The sequence below is a fragment of the Prionailurus viverrinus genome, chromosome C2 (genome assembly GCF_022837055.1).
Source record: "Prionailurus viverrinus isolate Anna chromosome C2, UM_Priviv_1.0, whole genome shotgun sequence".
Classification (NCBI taxonomy): Eukaryota; Metazoa; Chordata; class Mammalia; order Carnivora; family Felidae; genus Prionailurus; species Prionailurus viverrinus.
The window spans coordinates 59,247,005-59,265,974 of record NC_062569.1 but is presented as its reverse complement, the minus strand read 5'-3'; the positions used below and the strand labels follow the sequence as shown (position 1 = coordinate 59,265,974).

Below are 18,970 nucleotides of genomic sequence, written 5' to 3'. Positions count from 1 at the left end.
AACTGTCAGCCCATACTCAGGAAATCTCTAAATAACACCTCACAAGCATTAGATGCTTTAATTTTTTTTTTTTTAATTAAGTTAGGACCAAACTCTTAAAAATAGAACCACCATTAATTACTTACTGCTCCTGCTTCTCCATCACCTGGGTTATGAGAGATACCCTGATATATGTTTACATAGCCAGGGTCTCTCCTAGATTGTTGGACAGGTTTGGAAACTATATACATTATCTTAAGATGCCATCTTGTTGGTCAATATAATCTTTACTTTGTTTTTCTCTTTGTGTCTCCTAACATTTATGCTCTCTTATGCCTGCCAGCCTTCCTATAAAACCATACTGTGGGCCACTTGACTGACCCTTGGGAAGACTCTAACTGCTATACCCTACACTGCCCCTTATCAGCTTGCAGAAGCCAGAGCGGTTATCATCCCTTTTTCCTAACAGCAGTTACAGGCCCTATTTCAGGGGAGAAATACATAGGGAAAGGGTTAACATTAGGCAGGGAGAGATAAGGGACCTTCAGGGAGGCAGACTGCAACTGCAGGTGGGAGGCTAAAGCAGATGGGGTTCTCCCCTTATAAAATCCTTTATGGGCACCAAGGGCATAAGGCAGGGGGATCTAAATGACACAGGCAATGTAACCCTAAGACAACAGATGCGGGCCCTTGGCTTTACCTTAACCACCTTACACCACTGAGTCAGGGAGCGATAACATATGAATCTGACCACAGACACTCACCCCTTTAAACCAGGAGATGCAATATGGATAAAGGAGTGAAATAACCAAACCCTAAAACCCCTCTGGAGGGGCCCATTCACTGCCATTTTGTCCACCCCTACTGCAGTAAAGGTGGCCAAAGTGGGTCCCTGGATTCACTACAGCAGAGTGAAGCTGCCCTCTCGAAACTGGGAGTGTATTCCTGATTCATCAACGCTGTGCAAGCTGACCATAGGAAGAAGCAATCTGCAACTCCCCAGGCTCCAACAGACTGGAGTCCTGCTAATCTACGTATGGCAAAAGCTTGAGGAATCCACGATCTGGCGAAACGAAAGACTGTCCTTATTTTCTATATCTGTTTCCTTACTTTGATGCACTGTCACGCTTTAGTTCTCATTATTGTGATTCTTGCTCTACTCTTTGCCATAAGATTGGCCGAGGCTGCCTGGCCAGCTGGAAATGTGGTGAGGTTTCTGTTGACACTCACCTTCCTTTTGTGGAAAGGATACTTCATTGGCACTGACATGGGGCAACAATGGCCATTAGAGCCTAGAAAATTAGGTCCCCACAAACCTTATAGTAAAACAAAACACCCCAGTCCTACTACTGGGGTTTGGCTTCTCAAGAGCTCAATTATTGGGAAAAACTGTCTTGAGTAGTGGGGAAAAAGTGCATTGTTGTCTCTGTTAAAAACTTAACATGCCTATGCCAAAGATTTTATAACTCAACTACCCGAAAAACCCAATTGTCGGGGGGGACCCCAGATCACCTTGAGCCAGATCCTCACCCCTTCTCTAACTTGTCTCATCTCTGAGAGGCCTGAGACAATGTCACAGCCATCAAATGGCAGGTCCAGGTGGACTATACTAGATCTGTGGAAGGACATCCTATATAGTACTTCCCTCAGTCTGGTCAGGGTCATATGTGCTGGAAACTATTCGTCCATCTTTCTTCCTGCTCCCACCTGACAGAGGGAAATATTTGGGAGTCCAAGTGTATAGGGACAGGGAGACTTAAAGGAAGCAGTGTGCCTTACAAATTGGCAATTAAAAAGATGATAAATGGCCTCCTGAGCATATAATCCAGTATTATGGCCCTGCCAACTGGGCAGAGGATGGGTCCTGGGGCTGCTGCACTCCCATTTACATGCTAAACCACATAATCAGACTGCAAGCAGTTGTAGAAATTATAACCAATGAAACTGCCAGAGCTCTTAACTTACTAGCCACGTGGCAAACCAAAGTGCACAAGGCCATCTATCAAAATCGCTTGGCCTTAGATTACCTGCTTTGCTTCTGAGGGAGGTGTTTGTGGAAAACTTAACCTGAGCAACTGCTGCCTACAGAGAGATGATGAGGGAAAAGTCACAGAGGACATCACAGATCAAATGGGAAAGGTTGCTCAAGTCCCAGTCCAGACTTGGAATGGTTGGAAACCCGGGGAATTATTTAGAGGATGGTTTTCAACTCTCAGGGGATTCAAAACCTTTGTGGGAATTACCCTTCTAATTTGGGGAGGGTGCTTAATCTTACCCTGCTTAGCTCCCTTGATTGTACAGTCTGTCTCCAGTCTCACTGAGGCCATGATTTAAAAAGGATGGCCATTCATGTAATAATGCTATAAAAAATATAAACCTCTAAACCAAGATGATGCTCTTTGACCCAAATTAGAGGGTTTTGAGCATCAAAGGGGGGAATGTGGTAGGGTGCCCTCCCTAAGGAGAGAAAAAAGAGAGAGAAAAGAAAAAAAAAATTCAAGGTAACCTGGCTATGTGCCTACTTCACAACAACCCTCATGACCTTGTAAACTGAGACTACTTAATTTTGTGTGTGTTACCATATATGGGAGACAAAGAAATAGAAAATGTATTTAAAAAAAACAAAAAAAACTATGCCACGGGATGTTCCTTCGGGGCTCAGTTCTTCTGGTATGAACCCAACTGAGCAGTGCTGACAGGAATAAAGTTGCTTCCTGGAAAGAAAAGTCTCTGTGAGGACTCTGCGAGATTCCTGCTACATTGTATGTTGAGCCACAATGGAAGAAACCTTCAAATAAAACAGGAGGAAGAAATGCACTGAAATAATGCATCAGATAATGTAGGATAGCTGAGAAATCAAAGAAAACAAACTAAAGGGGCAGTGGCTAAAGATGCTTCACTGAAGTGAAAATACTGAACTGAGGAAAAATTGCCAGGTTTTGTAGTCAGCTGATGCTGCTAGTCAGCCAACGCAAACATGTGTTCAAAATAAAAATCTGCTTGCAACAGATTATTTTATTGTTTGGCTTCTTGTTTACCAGATGAAAATGAAATATGTGTATCCATGTGCTATATTTTACCTGGTGGTGAATGGATAGTAGGAGTGTGCAAAATGCTCTGCCGAATTCGCTAATATCAAAAACATCCCTTGACAATTGCAGGATTTGAGAATAAGTCATGCTGGTCCAGAAAACAGTGCAACAGAGCTGTGTTGGAGAGAGTTTTGACATTTGCATACCAAATCACATTTATTAAACCAATGAATGCTCTTTCGCCAGAATGACTACATTTTAAACAGAAATGCCATCACTTTACAAAGCATTGCTTAATTGTCAGTGTACTCCCTTTTAAAAAGCCCTCCTTCCTTTTAGATAGACCGTGTATTTTGTAACTTTTTTTGTGACTAGGTAATCATTATATAAACTACATTCTAAATGCATTAGGGATCATAATTATTGGGAATTTTTTATGTCATAAATACCTCCTGGGTAGCAATTTTTGCAGAAAAGATCATTTTTAAGACCAAAATTGCTGTTATCTTAGAAACGGTTACCGTGACATGACATCAGGCAAATCAAAGTTAAAATTTTTATTTCAACAACTACTAGCGGTAGGATATATAACAAGTTTCTTATCTTTGTAAGCCTTAGCTTCTTCACTGAGAAATATGACTAGTGATATTTAACTTATATATTTTTTGGAATAAAATAAAATAATTTATGTAACTGTCTATTATAATGACTGGAACAAGATAGTATGCATAACAAATGACAGCTCTTATGTTTGCATGTTTGATATTTCAGCACAATATTAAAAACAAAAATGGGTTTATCTATAAGTACATGCCTACTGATTAGTCCTCAGTGAGCCCAATAGTGAGAGATTTAAAAGTTAAAACTCATTTGCAACAGATAAAGAAATAACTGCACTGAGAAAGAGGCATTAAAGTTTATTTTTTTCATTTTCCTAAATATATATTTCAAGGAAGATAAAAGCCCGAAAGTTATAAATACATCCCTGGGAATTCATACTCTTCCAGCTGATAAATGTGTCTTTTTAAGAGTTTGGTGAAGATTGTTCATTGTATTTTTGTTTTGACGAGAAAATTGTTGCTTCTCATCACACTTGACTGCTTGCAGGGCCCCTGAATAGGAAATTACCAATGCTGAGATTTGTATAACTTAAAGAAAGTATCGGGGCACAGTGCTTGAAAGGACATAACTAATAGTGACATACATTCAGTTAGTATAAGTAATCTTTTGATTTGCATAGTTTTATCTACAGAGTAATTATTTTGTTTCCTATTTCCTCTTTTGCACTCCTTCATAACTACGTGCAAGGCACAGATTGAAGGTACAAAGAATTTCAATACCACACTTCTTCAGGACAATGTGCACGTCTTTAAATCTTAAAATAAGCACAAAAATTTCATATTCTATAAAAGAGGAAAAACACTTAAAAGTTCTGGTAGTGTTTAAAAAGGAAAACACGTGCATTTTCTGTTCAATATCAGCTTCTGTTAGTTAAAGCAGCTTCTCTTTTTTCCCCCTCACTCTGAAACTAGCGCCTGCAATTCGTAAGGAATCTAGTGATACTTTTGTAAATGAATCACTATTGCATTCGTACCATTAGCCTCTGAACAGATGTCAGAGTGTAAAGATTGGCTGCCTCTAGATCAAGTTGCTGCTGCCAACTCTCGCGAGCTTTGTCAGTAACAGTTGATTGTAATGTCAGTGCAGTCCAATTTACAGGCTGGAGCAGCAGCTGCATTCTGCATTTCCCTGAAGTATTCCATGACTTCCACTCCTTGCAAACTTTATCATCTTTTGTTGCAGTGAGTCAGGTAAGCTGCTCAGAATTTACGTGTTCGTGTAGAGATGCAACTTGCGGTGAACCTCATTCTGTAGGAGGATTGTTATCCCTTCACTTGTCTGCTGTGCCCCTTTGGTGCTCTGTGGAGGACAGTTATTGCAAATGGGACAGATGAAGCGAGCCAGCAGACACATGCATCAAATCTGCCTATTATTCAAGGAACGCAAACTGAGTCCATTTAACTGCTGAGAAAATAATGAATTTATTCAACTTTGTGTAAAGGACCGCAGCACTTGTGGAATCACTGTGATGTATGTTCTCAGGGCACTCCCTGAAGGAAATATTTTTATGCTCTATTTTGCCCTTAAAAGCACGATTTAGTGAATCTCTCCTGAAAAGGGTAATAAAAGTGGTCTTTGACCTGTCTTAGTCTATTTTTTTTCTTTTTTTCTTTTTTAAGTGGAATGAAATGAATAGTCCTCTTATTGTCTGGCTTGATAGGGTACTTTTCTTAATCAACATTTTGTCATCTGAAACTTTACCAGTATCAAACTGGCAAAGAATGAGGTGTAAGTTTCTTGTATCTAAAAGAAAATTCTGTTTTCTAATTTCATTTACGAACTCCCCCCACCTTTGTCCTGTTTGTCCTCTTTTTTTTAATATGTGCATTTAAAGTATAGCAAAATTATGGAAATTTTCTATTATTACTATTATTATGGAAACAATTAGAAATATAGATTTTCTATTCATCCTGTTGTCTGGCAAATCTACTCTTATTTTGATGATATCAGTACTTATTTAATCAGAGTATTGAACATTGAGTGTAATATGTATGAATGATAAAAGTAAACTGAAATGTGAACAAAATTATTTCATTGTTTATGATTTCCATATATAATTTCCTTTTATTTCAAGAGTAGGCCTTCCCAATCTTTATGAGTGTATAACATAGTAATAAACTCAACCAGAAGTTTCTATCCCTAGTCTATGTAATATCTTCCATAATATAAACTATCTCATACTGATGGTAAGCTTAATTATATTTCATTTATGTAAATAGGAACTTTCTTAAGGATGAACATGAGTTTTTAAATGTCTTTATACTTTAAATGAAGATCTTCAGAAATTCTCTGTGATTTTGAAATAACATTATCTTTGAATGACAAATAAAATTTCTAATTGGATTTGCAAAGTTGTTTTATTCTCCTAGATTTGTTGTTCTTTCGTTGTTTTTTGTTTTTAATGCTCTGCTTCTTTAACCTTAAGAAACTGCTTGAGATCTATTCCACATTTCAGTTTTTGAAATATAAGTTAATAATATCTTAGCAAGTCACATCTTGTTTATAAATTTAGTTTCTGCTTTGAGTCATTTTTTGATAAAAATTAATAACATGTTTAAATTACATGTTGTCTTCATACTGATGCTTTCATGCCAAAATCTGCTTATTCTTAGAAACTGAACTGTACAGGATGTTAGAGAATTATAGTTGAATAGATGTCAACCTAAGACCAGACTCAACTTTCAAAGAAGACCCAAGTTATCTCTCTAATATTAAATGTTTGATTTATTCACACAAGGAAGACTTTGTGAATATTCTTCCGAGTTGAGGAGAGATACAGATCTTAACATTTCTAATACGTAACATCGTGTCTGCTATCTGTACACATTCTTTTATTGCCTAAAAGATATCAGAAAGATCCCTGAAAGGCAGTGGTAGAGTCTATTATAAACAGACTTCCTCAATTGCCCACTTCAGATAGCCTGCAACAAAACAAGCTTTTTAGGTTTCGTATAAAGGTTTAACTGTCTTACTTTGGCCAAATACATCTTAGAGATGCTTGTTCTAGATCATATCATCTAGATGTCTCCTGCCCGACTATTTTAAGAAGCTTTATTTTTATATAGAAATACATATTATACTGTTTTTAAAAACGGAAATTACACTCAGAGAAAACTGTTATCAATATTTGCTTGACCGTGGGTGGCCAATTATTTTGAAAATGTGTTTGATAATCAACTATGGAAAATTTATGGCAAATAAATAGCTCTTTCTATCAATCGTTTTACACCCATATCTTATAGCATAACATATTTCTTAAAACTGATGCTTTCAAAATTAAATCAAAAATCAAAAAATGTATTTTTGCCTTTTTTTATTTTTCAAAGTTTTACTATTCAAAGTTTAGAATATTTTCCAAAGATGGCCAGTAGATTTTGATATCCTAGAGCACTTGATATCCTTAGAATACTATAGTCTTAAATATCTTTCAGCTTTTTCCTCTTCCCACTTCCATCATTCAATTTCTTTTGCAATTCCAAACAAAAACTCCTGCCTTTCTTTCAAAAACTATGACAGTAAGTTAAGTGATCTAAATTTAGATATTCAGTTGTTCTTGGTATGAAAATTTTCCCTATTCTTTATAGTAAACGTGTTATGTATTCTCAGAGTTTAAATTGTTTATTTAATGTGACATTAGCCAATTTGCACTAGAATTTATTGAAGAAAATGGTTTAATTATTAATAAAGATTTAGATATATATGGGGTGACTGGGTGGCTCAGCTGGTTAAGTGACCAACTTCGGCTCAAGTCATGATCTCACAGTCTGTGGGTTCGAACCCCACATGGGGCTCTGTGCTGACTCTTGGAGCCTGGAACCTGCTTCAGATTCTGTGCCTGTCTCTTTCTGCCCCTCCCCACCCCTCTCTATCAAAAATGAATAAACATCAATTTGGTTAAAAAATAAAGATTTAGACATACAAACTAATAAAATTTTCTTAGTCTCCTTTATTTATCTTTTGATTATTTAATCATGTGATAGCATATACTAAAAATACAAATATCTCTTAGTAGTAAAACTACAGAGAAACCTGTTAGACTAGAGAATACCAGATTATGAAAATGCTTATTTAGATAAGTGCTGCGGCTAAATATAAAAATATTAGCCTACACTAACAATGAGTATGTGAGCACATGAGTGTTTTTGTATTAAAGTCTAGATTTCATAATATGGTGTATAAACATTCCAACAGGTAGCATGATAGTGAGTTGGAATTATATTGCCATTCTTGCAGTGAACACATGCTTACAATAATTTTTTTGAATGTTACTAATTACATTATTTATAAGATGATGACTCACAGATCATGGTTGAAAAAGCAAGCTTAGTTATTATTTGGATGAATCATACTATACAACATTAACACCTCTTCAGCACAAATATAAATAAAATCATATAAGAAACAGTTATGTAAATCAAGCTAAGTGGCATGGGAATGATATGACAACCTTTTAACTGTTATAGTAGATATTTTTTTAAATAGTCAAGGAAGATTATTGCATATATTAATTACATGCAAAAACAAAACATTTCGGTGGTATTATACTTGCTGTGCAATAAAATTAATAAACTGTACAACAAATGTTTGAAAAGTATCAGAGACCAAAAATTATTAGCATTAGGTGTTTTGTTAATAAAGGCAAAATAATATTTATATAAAACCAAGAAAAAAGCCCAGACAATCTCTGCTTCAGACTCAGAAGAACATAGCTTGAGCCAGGCCACAGGGAGGAATGAGGCCAACCAGAGATGCTGCAATTAATCTATTGAAATGCAGCTTAAAGTAAATCCACTTGGTATCTTAATTCTTTTTTTCCTTCCCAAACAGGTTTTTAAAAAAGAAAAAAAAATCCATTGCAGCATTTTGTTCTCCAAATGTCACTGAAATTCATTTAAAAGAAAGAGCTTAGAAATTACCAAAAGGAAAAAAAAAAAAGACTGTGGTAGCCATGCCTCTAAAACTCCTAAACTGTCAGAAATATAAAATCTCATTAGGAAGTGTCAAGTCTACAGGAAACTTTACATTATTATTACATTATCATAATAGCGTGAGATTATAATATAATATAATCATAAATAATATAAATGTTATATCATAGTATAGAAATATAATAATATAGAAATAGTATTAAGATATTATATACTTCAATAATATATTTCAATGGTCTTAACACAGATTCAATTGTATCAAATTTGAGAACATAAAATAATTTCACATTTTGATTTTTTAAAACTTGATTATCATAAGAATAATCATTATATATAGACATATATGTAAAAATATGCATATAATTATGGACATTGAAAGAATAAGATCTACATGTATAGCTATATAGATATAGACAGAGGCAGAGATAGAGATAAAGAGATCTATAAGTACACTGAACAAAATACTGTATACAATTGATCAATTTATTTAGTTCTTTTGGGGGGCTCAAGAAATACTTTTTGATCACTAGCTGCACTATTAGCAGTGGTAAATGAGGTTGATTTAAAATGTGAAAATTGTAACTCTGGCACAGTTTTCAGGATGATGCCTTATTCTCTGCCTTCTGAGATAATCTAAATTAAACACACACACACACACACACACACACACACACACGCTAATACAATTTCTCAATGCTCACATGATTAGCTTCTTAGACACATAGATTGTTTTACAATTATAATACCAAAAATAATAAAGAAAAAAATTTTGCACATTTATGGACCTTTGTTATTATTGTGTGGATGGAGTCAGTGTTTGTATTTGACCGTTTTAATCAGGTCGTCTTTCAATTATATAAAGATGGTAGTTTTTTTTATTGATATGGGCATTACATTTTTGTGTCCCTCTTTGTCATTTGGAGTTTCAGAATCTGAGTTTTAAATTTTATTAATTTCAAAGAAATTCGAGTGTGAATTATGAAATTTTAATAAAACTTTGATTTCCATAAGCAATCTCTTCATGTCATCAATAAATATTTTTTAAATGTCAAATATTGCTTTTTCTTCTACCTTTTCCAGTAACTTCTCAGCATTAGTTCTCTTAATTTCACTAATTTTGTCCACTATCAAAATGCAACTAATCTGATCATGTCAACATATTTATCATCACAAGTTGTTAATCAATTAACAAATAATAGATGTGCATTGAGTAATACCTGAGTGTTAAATTCCTTCAAGCTATCTTCATCCACACGATATATTATCAGCTACTGGTTCTCTCTATTGACATTGTAATTCAGGTATAGAGAAGGAATTTCTTCGTTATTCACTTTCCAGAACTTGTGTGTTATATGTCTGCAGCCTTCTCTTCCAGTTTTTCCCATAGTTCTTTATAGGGGTCACAGATGTGTTCGTTTTCACAATTTTTAAGATAAATGACAACTGCTGTATTTTTGTTACTTAGTATTCTATGAACAGATTGTTCAAATTCTCTTCTGAATTGTGTAGAGGAAGAAACCATGAGGCAGAAAGGACCACAGAAGGGACCATGGAAACAGAAAAATACAATAACAGAAGTCTAAGCTGGCCATGAATAGAACAGTGCGTATTTCAGAAAATACACAAGCTTGTATTTCCTCCTCTAACCAAGGTAGAAATTATATCTGTCATAAATTGACTACTACTTAATTCCACTTTTGGTGGGTCTGTGTATGGTGGAGAAATATATATATATGCCTGGGACAAACTTCCTCTTGAAAATATTAAATCTTCTAGGGTGCCCAGGTGGCTCAGTTAGTTAAGCCTCCGACTTTGGCTCAGGTCATGATCTCATGTTTTTGAGTTCAAGCCCCACTTCAGGCCCCTGTGCTGACAGACCCGGAGACTGCTTTGGATTCTGTGTCTCCTTCTCTCTCTACCCCTCCCCCACTAGTGCTCTATTTTTCTCTGCCTCTCTCTCTCTCAAAACTAAACAAACACTAAAAACATTTAAATACTAAATCTTCTTTGCAGACACTTGATAATGAATCTTTCCAAAGTGAAATGATTTCTGCTTTTCCATTCCACTTATTTCTATTCTAAATTGAAAACAAATATCTCCAAGCATTTTCTGTTTTTTTTTTTTGATAAAACCTTAATAGTGGTAGCAGATTTATTAGTTTTCATAATTGGTAGGGTTAATTATAACTACTGTGTTTTAATTAATTATCATAAATAAAATATAATACTTGATGCATGAGGCTTTTAAAACTCCCTAATCACCTCTCTTTCAGAAATCAATATGCAGAGCAAGGGTACAATCATAAGCATCCAATTTCTCTTGCGGTTTCTTCTGCTCTGGGTGCTCATTGGGAAGTCACACACGGAAGAAGACATCATAATTACAACCAAGAATGGAAAAGTCAGAGGGATGAACTTGCCAGTTCTTGATGGCACGGTGACAGCCTTTCTGGGAATTCCCTATGCACAGCCACCTCTTGGTAGACTTCGATTCAAAAAGCCACAATTCTTGACCAAGTGGTCCGATATTTGGAATGCCACAAAATATGCAAATTCTTGCTATCAGAATGCAGATCAAAGTTTCCCAGGCTTCCCTGGATCAGAGATGTGGAACCCAAACACTGATCTCAGTGAAGACTGTTTATACCTGAATGTGTGGATTCCAACACCTAAACCAAAAAATGCTACTGTAATGATATGGATCTATGGTGGTGGTTTTCAAACCGGAACATCATCTTTACCTGTTTATGATGGCAAGTTTCTGGCTCGGGTTGAAAGAGTTATTGTAGTTTCAATGAACTATAGGGTGGGTGCCCTAGGATTCTTAGCTTTACCAGGAAATCCTGAGGTACCAGGGAACATGGGCTTATTTGATCAACAGTTGGCACTACAGTGGGTCCAAAAAAATATAGCAGCCTTTGGTGGAAATCCTAAAAGCGTAACTCTCTTTGGAGAAAGTGCAGGGGCGGGTTCAGTTAGCCTTCATTTACTTTCTCCTAGAAGCCAGCCATTGTTTACCAGAGCCATTCTGCAAAGTGGATCCTCTAATGCCCCTTGGGCAGTAATGTCTCTGGATGAAGCCAAGAACAGAACACTGACCTTAGCTAAATTTATTGGTTGCTCTAAAGAAAATGACACAGAGATAATCAAATGCCTTCGAAACAAAGATCCCCAGGAAATTCTACTGAATGAACTATTGGTTGTCCCCTCTGATACTCTTTTATCTGTAAACTTTGGTCCAGTCGTGGATGGTGATTTTCTCACTGATATGCCAGACACACTACTCCAACTTGGACAGTTCAAAAAAACCCAGATCTTGGTGGGTGTTAATAAAGATGAAGGGACAGCATTTTTAGTATATGGTGCTCCTGGTTTCAGCAAAGATAATGACAGTATCATAACTAGAAAAGAATTTCAAGAAGGCTTAAAAATATATTTTCCAGGAGTGAGTGAATTTGGAAGGGAAGCGATTCTTTTTTATTATGTGGACTTGTTAGATGATCAGAGAGCTGAAAAGTACCGTGAGGCCTTGGATGATGTTCTTGGGGATTACAATATCATATGCCCTGCATTGGAGTTCACCACAAAATTCTCAGAATTGGGAAATAATGCCTTTTTCTACTATTTTGAACACCGATCTTCCCAACTTCCTTGGCCAGAATGGATGGGAGTGATGCATGGTTATGAAATTGAGTTTGTCTTTGGTTTGCCTCTGGAAAGAAGAGTTAACTACACAAGAGCTGAGGAAATTTTGAGCAGATCCATCATGAACTACTGGGCAAATTTTGCAAAATATGGGTAAGTGTTGATTTTTGGAATTGTTTTGATTGTGATTGCTTTTGCTTAACTCTGCTTGCTCTGTGGTGTAGACTTCATTAAAGGCACAGACATGTTTTAGTTTTTTATTCTTTTTGTACCATAAGCTAGTTTTGGTTTTTATTGTGTAATGAATTTCAATTTCTTGCATCAGGGTACTTAACATAAATCATCAAATGACTTTTACAAAAAAAAAACAAAAACAAAAAAAACCATTTTCTGATTTCATTTCCAAAATACTGTGAAGTACTTCAGTAATATTAGCCAAAGTTTGTATGGAAGTGGATGTTTACCTTGAAAACTAAAGCTCTTGTGACCATACTCTTGAACCTGAAATGTATAATGTTTACAGGTTTAGGGAAGAGCAGGAATATATCTTCTCTTCATGCTTCTAAGCAGAGGTAGTGAAAAAACACATTCCTGATCAGGAAAATCAAAGGGCAAGATGGTGATGGAGTTGGCCCTCAGATTACTCCAAATACAAATGCAGAGTTTGGCATTTTATCAATTTTTCCCCTACTAGGTTTGTTCAGAGTTTTCAAGTGATCTGTATTGGACAAGGGCGTCTACAAGGGTCCCCATGTTTAGCTAAGCTGTTTTGCATTTGAGCAGTCATATAGCTAACATTAGATAACCAGACATATGACAAAAGAACCCATTTTTCCTCATCTGTTATAAATATTGTGATATTATATCCTCAAGAATCAGAAGAAAATAATCTGTTCACATGTATTTTCTAATTTGTGTGTTTCTCAAATATATAAATGCATGTGCATTGATATAAGGGTTTTTTTGTAATCCTAAAAAGAATTTTCTATATTGGGATACCTTGTATCCATGGGAAGAACAAAACAAATAGAAATTTGAGCACCTATGTTTAAAAGAAATACTTATAGACACACAAATTGATGGATGTGCTAATCCAATCTGTCATAATATCTTTTATAACTGAAAAAATGTTGATACTAGTATTATTGCATTCCAGTTTTCTTTTCCAACCTCCATTTGAAATTCATTGTACTTCATGTCACTATATATATATATCTTTCTACAAAGGACTTGTATAATATAATTCTTCTCAAAACTTTTTAATGCTTATCCACTGTGTCTAAAGCTAAAATTCTATCTTTCATTAAGAGGCTTTTATAATCTTACTGCAAGGCATATTCCCCAACAATATCTGGCTTCTTGGCAGGGCAGTTATCTCATGAATGCCAAAGATTTCAAGCTTAATACACCTTAGAGCCTTGCTCTTGCTCTGCGCCCTGTTTAAAATGTCTACCTTTCTTTTTAATGACACACGTCCCACTCTTTTTTTGAAGATCCTGAGCACCCACATGTTTCACCAAGCATATCTTTAATTCTTAAAGTTATAATTGCTTTGGACCTCTTTTCACTCTCCACAGAAGTGATTGGCTGTAATTTGTCTCTGTGCTATTTTTCATCATATGCTGAGCCTCCTAACCTAGACTAAACAGGCTTCTGAAAAGAGAAACTGGTTTTACTGGATGCCCACTCATTAGAGTTACTGCCATTGGTATATAACATATTTATCAAATATTTGGCTATCCAATGTTATCCAATGATTGAGCAAAAATAGGTACAGGCTAGAATGAGTAAAAAAAAAAAAAAAAAAATATATATATATATATATATATATATATATATATATACACACACACATTAAGATTTGTGGGCTATTAATTTACCTGTAGTTGTGCAATATCTTTTGCCTTCTCAACATCAAATTTCTGCTGAAGAAGGATCATCATTACTGGAGAAGCATTAGAATTATTTCTATCTCATTTTGTTCTCTGCCTAAAGGCTATGCCCATATTAAATCATTTTAATATGTTTTAAATTCTTTCTTATAATTCTAGAGATTGTAAAGAATTTAAGGAGATATATTTCTTAAGATTATTGATGGGCCTGTAATTTTTAAAGGACTTTATATTTTGCATATTGAAATTACCAGAAAATGTATATTTTCTCATGTCACAATGGAGAACACTGAGAATCGGATGTGGAATATATCTTGACACACAGATAGCAAGAGTTCCAAGAAGAGAATCTTTGACACTTAATAGAATGTATTGTTTAATCCCAATCTACTTCTATTATTAATATATTTTAATGAGAAATATATGAAGGTTAACACATTTCAATCATAAAAACGAGTTCATATAAGTAAGATTTTAAGCCATAAAGATTAAAGTAAATTTTTCAGTGTAGTTTAGCTGACACATGATGTCATTTCAGTTAGGGAGTGTCTTTACAGTTCATATTCACACAGTTGAACAGAAATAATAATACTTCATACATGCTAACAGTTAACTTGATGGCAAACATAATGTTAATCTCCTGGTATAAATTGTCTTTTTTCAAAGTATATCTATGAATAAATATAAAAGTTTAAAATAGTTAAGTAAACTCCAAAGGAAACAAAGTTGGCAAATACACAGTTTGTAAATCCATCCACATCTATTTTACCACAAACATGATGTTCTAACTCTGGTTTTCAATGCTGGGAGATTAATCCTCTACCCTCTCACGCTCTCACCGCCCCCCCCCCCCAACACTTGGGAACATTCAATAATGTCTGGAACTGTATTTGAGTGTCACAACTGGGAGTGGGGGTAATGCTGGCAAGGAAGAAGCCAGGGATGCTCCTACACTTCCAGCAAAGCACAGAACAGCTCCCACAAAAAAGAATTAACTATTCATTCCCAAAGTGAATAATTCCAAGATTGAGAAACTACAGGTTTCTACTTCTTCATAACCCAAAAACAATGCATTAAGAAAATAAAAAAAGTAGAAGTAGGAATTGTAATAATTCTTCAGAAAAACAAGGTATCAAGTTCATGGCTCAGAAAATGTTTTAACAAATTTAACAAATAATGTCTAGTATATATTGTACTGTTTGTTATAATTAAATTCAAATTAATTTTGAATTGTTCTATGTGATTTTTTATGTTGCCAATGGGTCATTTAGTAGACTGTTATTTAACCTCCAAGTATTTGGATAATTTCTATCTATTTCGTTGTTGATTTCCAATTTAGTTCCATTCTAGTGAGAGACAATACTGTAAGATTTTTCCCTGTGAAATATATTAAGAACTATTTTAGGACCCAGTATATGATCTATATGGGTGATTATTTTATGTGCTCTTTAGTTTACTTGGTATGATTCGTTCCATAAATTAATTAGTTCACAATTGCTCAGGTCTTCTAATACTCTTCCTAATAATTTTGTCTACTTGCTTCAAATGCTGAGAGAGGGGTATTAGCATCTTCAATTGTAATTGTGGTGTTACTCATTTCTCCATTTTGCCCTCCTAATTTCTTTTAGTATTTTAAAGCTATGCTATTAATTTCTATGCATAGTCAGAATTATGTAGTCCTGATTAATTGGCTGTTTTACCATTATGAAATGTCTCTTCATCCTGAAGTTGGATTTGCCTAATATTAAGATAGACAGGTCAAGGTTCCTATACTTATGTTTGCATGTTTTGTTCTATCCTTTTCTTCCACTTACATTTTTAAAGAAATCTTCCTTACAATCGGTGTGATTAATCCACCAATTTTTTTACCTTAATTGAAAGTTTTTTTTTCAATTTAGTCTTTATATAGACATTTTAATTTGCCTTTAATATGTTTTCCAGTGGTTGCTTTAGGGCTAACAATTGTGTCTTTAACTTTTGAAAGTCAACTTAGAGTTAATATCGAAACATTTTTCATTTTGCAACTGGCATTTCCCACTTTCTTCACAATTCATGCTTCCCATTTTCTATTTCACCCTTACTACCTCACAAAGTCAGGAGACTAACAATATCATTTCATGCATTCTCGATGTTTTTCAATATTGCTGCCACATGTTTAGGCAATGTGTAATATAAAATCTCTCCTAAAATCTTATTCACTTTAACCATAAGTTATATTTATGTAAATTTATGTGAAAACAAGAAAACAATATTTTGTATTTACCCACAGACTTGTCATTTCCAATGTTCTTTCTTCTTACCTGTGGATTCTAGTTTTCATCTGGTATCATTTCCCTTCATGGTGAAGAACATTCTTTAGGATTTCTCATTGTGTACATTGGCTAGTTACAAATTTTGTCTGTTTTCTTTTATATGAAAATGTCTTTATTTTACCTGAATTGAAGGATTTTTTTTAGGAATATAGAATTCTGAGTTGATCTTTTTTTCCTTCTCTTTCATCAGTTTAAAGATGTGTTCCGTAATGTTTTTATCTCTCTAGTTCTGATGTGAAGCTTTTACTTATATGATTTTCTCCCCGTATGCAATATCTGCTTTTTCACCCCTCTGGTTGATTTCAAAATTTTCTCTTTATCTTTGGTTTTCAATAGTTCATTCATGACGTTTCCAAGTATGAATTTTTTTTTATCTCGAGTTTACTAAGATTCTTCTTGTTGACTTTTAATGTCATATTTGAGATATTTTGGGTCAGTATTTCATCAAATATTCTTTTTGTCTCCTCATTCTCATCTCCTTCTCAAACTCCATTTATACATACACTAGGTTGTTTAATATTATTCCACAGGTGACTAAATTTGTTTCTTTTCTTCAATTTTGCTTCTGTTTTTCAAATTAAATAATTTTTATTGATTTTTTTGCAAGCTCACTGACCCTTCTGCATTCTCCAATTTGTAGCTTAATGAATCCCATGAATTTTTTATTTTACTTTAGTTTTCAGATAAAAATTTCCTTTTTAAAAAATACTTACATTTCTTTGCCAAGAGTCCCTCCCCATCTCCTACATAAAACATATTATTTTTTAAGTTCTTAAACATACTTAAAATAACTTAAGGTTTTGTTTGTTCATATAATAACAGGGTTCAGTTTCTATTTTTCTATGTCTTTACATGCTTAGTAATTTTCAAGTTTATACTAGACTTTGTGGATTATATGCAGCAAAAATTCTATATTATTTTAACCTTCTCCGAAGAATGTATGCTTCCACTGAAGAATGTTTTTTTTCTATTTTACCAGGCCATTCAATTAAAGGATGTATATAGAATTGAATTTTTCTCAAATGTGTAATCAGCATGGTTTTATATTTTGTTCAAATGGATCCAGGGAAGGTCAAAGATATTTTATAGATCCTCCAACTTGGCAGGACTTAAACTCGAAAGTCTATGTTCACTGAGGGCTTTGGGGGTAGTTGGTTTAATAGTCTGTCAGGGTGGGGATACACTAGGTCTTATTGTATTCTGTACTTCTAAGGCATGACCATCCGTCCAGCTGGACACTGAACATTAAAGAGGTATTAATGAGATGTAAATTAAGTACTGACAACTTGACGATAGTTATTCACTTTCCAACTTTTCCATCTCTTTCCTGTTCTTAGCCCTGCAGCATCTTGTCTCGGGTCAGCCCCTTTATACTCTCATCCTATATATATTTAGTCCAGGCCTGAGTCAAAGATCTGTAGAGAACCCCTGAAGAAAATTTGAGCCTTCCTTCCTTCTTTCTGGAGTCCTGCTCCACAGATTCTAGCTCCTTCTATATCCAGGAACTCTTATTTCTGTCTCTTGACCTTAGTGAAGCCGCTCTACTGCTTAGGCTTAAGCTCCCTGCATCTTGGATAAGAAATTATGCTCTTGTGGGGTGCCTGGGTGGCTCAGTCAGTTAAGCATCCAACTTCAGCTCAGGTCATGACCTCACAGCCATGAGTTCGAGCCCCGTGTCGGGCTCTGTGCTGACAGCTCAGAGCCTGGAGCCTGCTTTGGACTGTGTCTCCCTCTCTCTCTGACCCTCCCCCATTTATGCTCTGTCTCTCTCTGTCTCAAAAATAAATAAACATTAAAAAAAAAAAGAAATTATGCTCTTGTGAGTAACCACGGTAAACATGGGCTCACCTTGGAGTTCCCTTCTCTCATATAACACAGACTTCTACTGCCTATTACCTGGTTCCTGAAACTCATTGCCATTTTTCGTTTGTTTGTTTGTTTTTGTTTGTTTTTTTATATAGTATTAAAATTGTTTATGGTGGGAAGGCTAATTCAGTTTAAATCACTCCATCATGGATGAAGATGAAAGCCCAAACTACTCCCATTTGTATTTTGAGGGTACTCTAACCTTTATATTTTTCAATCCCTTATATGAAGTGCATTTTTTGCAGTTACTTTAGAATATTTACCAATTTCCAATACATATGAAAGCTTTTGTCACTTACTTCTTGGCAAAAATAAGAAAACATTCTTTGGTAGCACTAAATTGTATTCAAATATGGTATCCTTAGTTGTAGCGTTTTAAATTCCTTATAAAACAGAAGCCACAATATCATGTAAGACTTTGTTAACCACTTATATGTACTTTGCTTGCTCCTGCTTTTCCCTCAGTCCGACCTCTGAAAATGAATTTAAAACCGTACCCAAATAGCACACGGGCCCGTATGTGCATTACATCCAATATTCTGTGCTAATATATGTTGAAATATCAATTCACATATTTATCCATCAATCATTCGTCCACGTAATAACTTGATGGTCAAGGAATTAAATTAAGCAGCACTTAATGACATCCATTCAGCACTATCCCAATTATGCAGGAAACTGGTGAAATCAAACTT

At 34.9% G+C, this 18,970-nt stretch overlaps 1 protein-coding gene across 2 annotated transcripts in view; it reads left to right on the top strand.

Moving 5' to 3' along the window:
• Positions 1–4,707: 4,707 nt before the first annotated feature.
• The window catches only part of BCHE (butyrylcholinesterase), a 69,620-nt gene continuing 55,357 nt past the window's right edge, over positions 4,708–18,970 (top strand). Inside the window, exons 1-3 of one of the 2 annotated variants that reach the window (XM_047875476.1) lie at positions 4,731–4,822; positions 10,070–10,211; positions 10,834–12,358. In XM_047875476.1, coding sequence (XP_047731432.1) covers positions 10,151–10,211; positions 10,834–12,358 — 1,586 coding nt within the window. In that variant the 5' untranslated portion in view covers positions 4,731–4,822; positions 10,070–10,150. Of the gene's footprint in view, positions 4,823–10,069; positions 10,212–10,833; positions 12,359–18,970 lie in introns of both variants that reach the window. The other variant, XM_047875477.1, reaches the window with a different exon arrangement.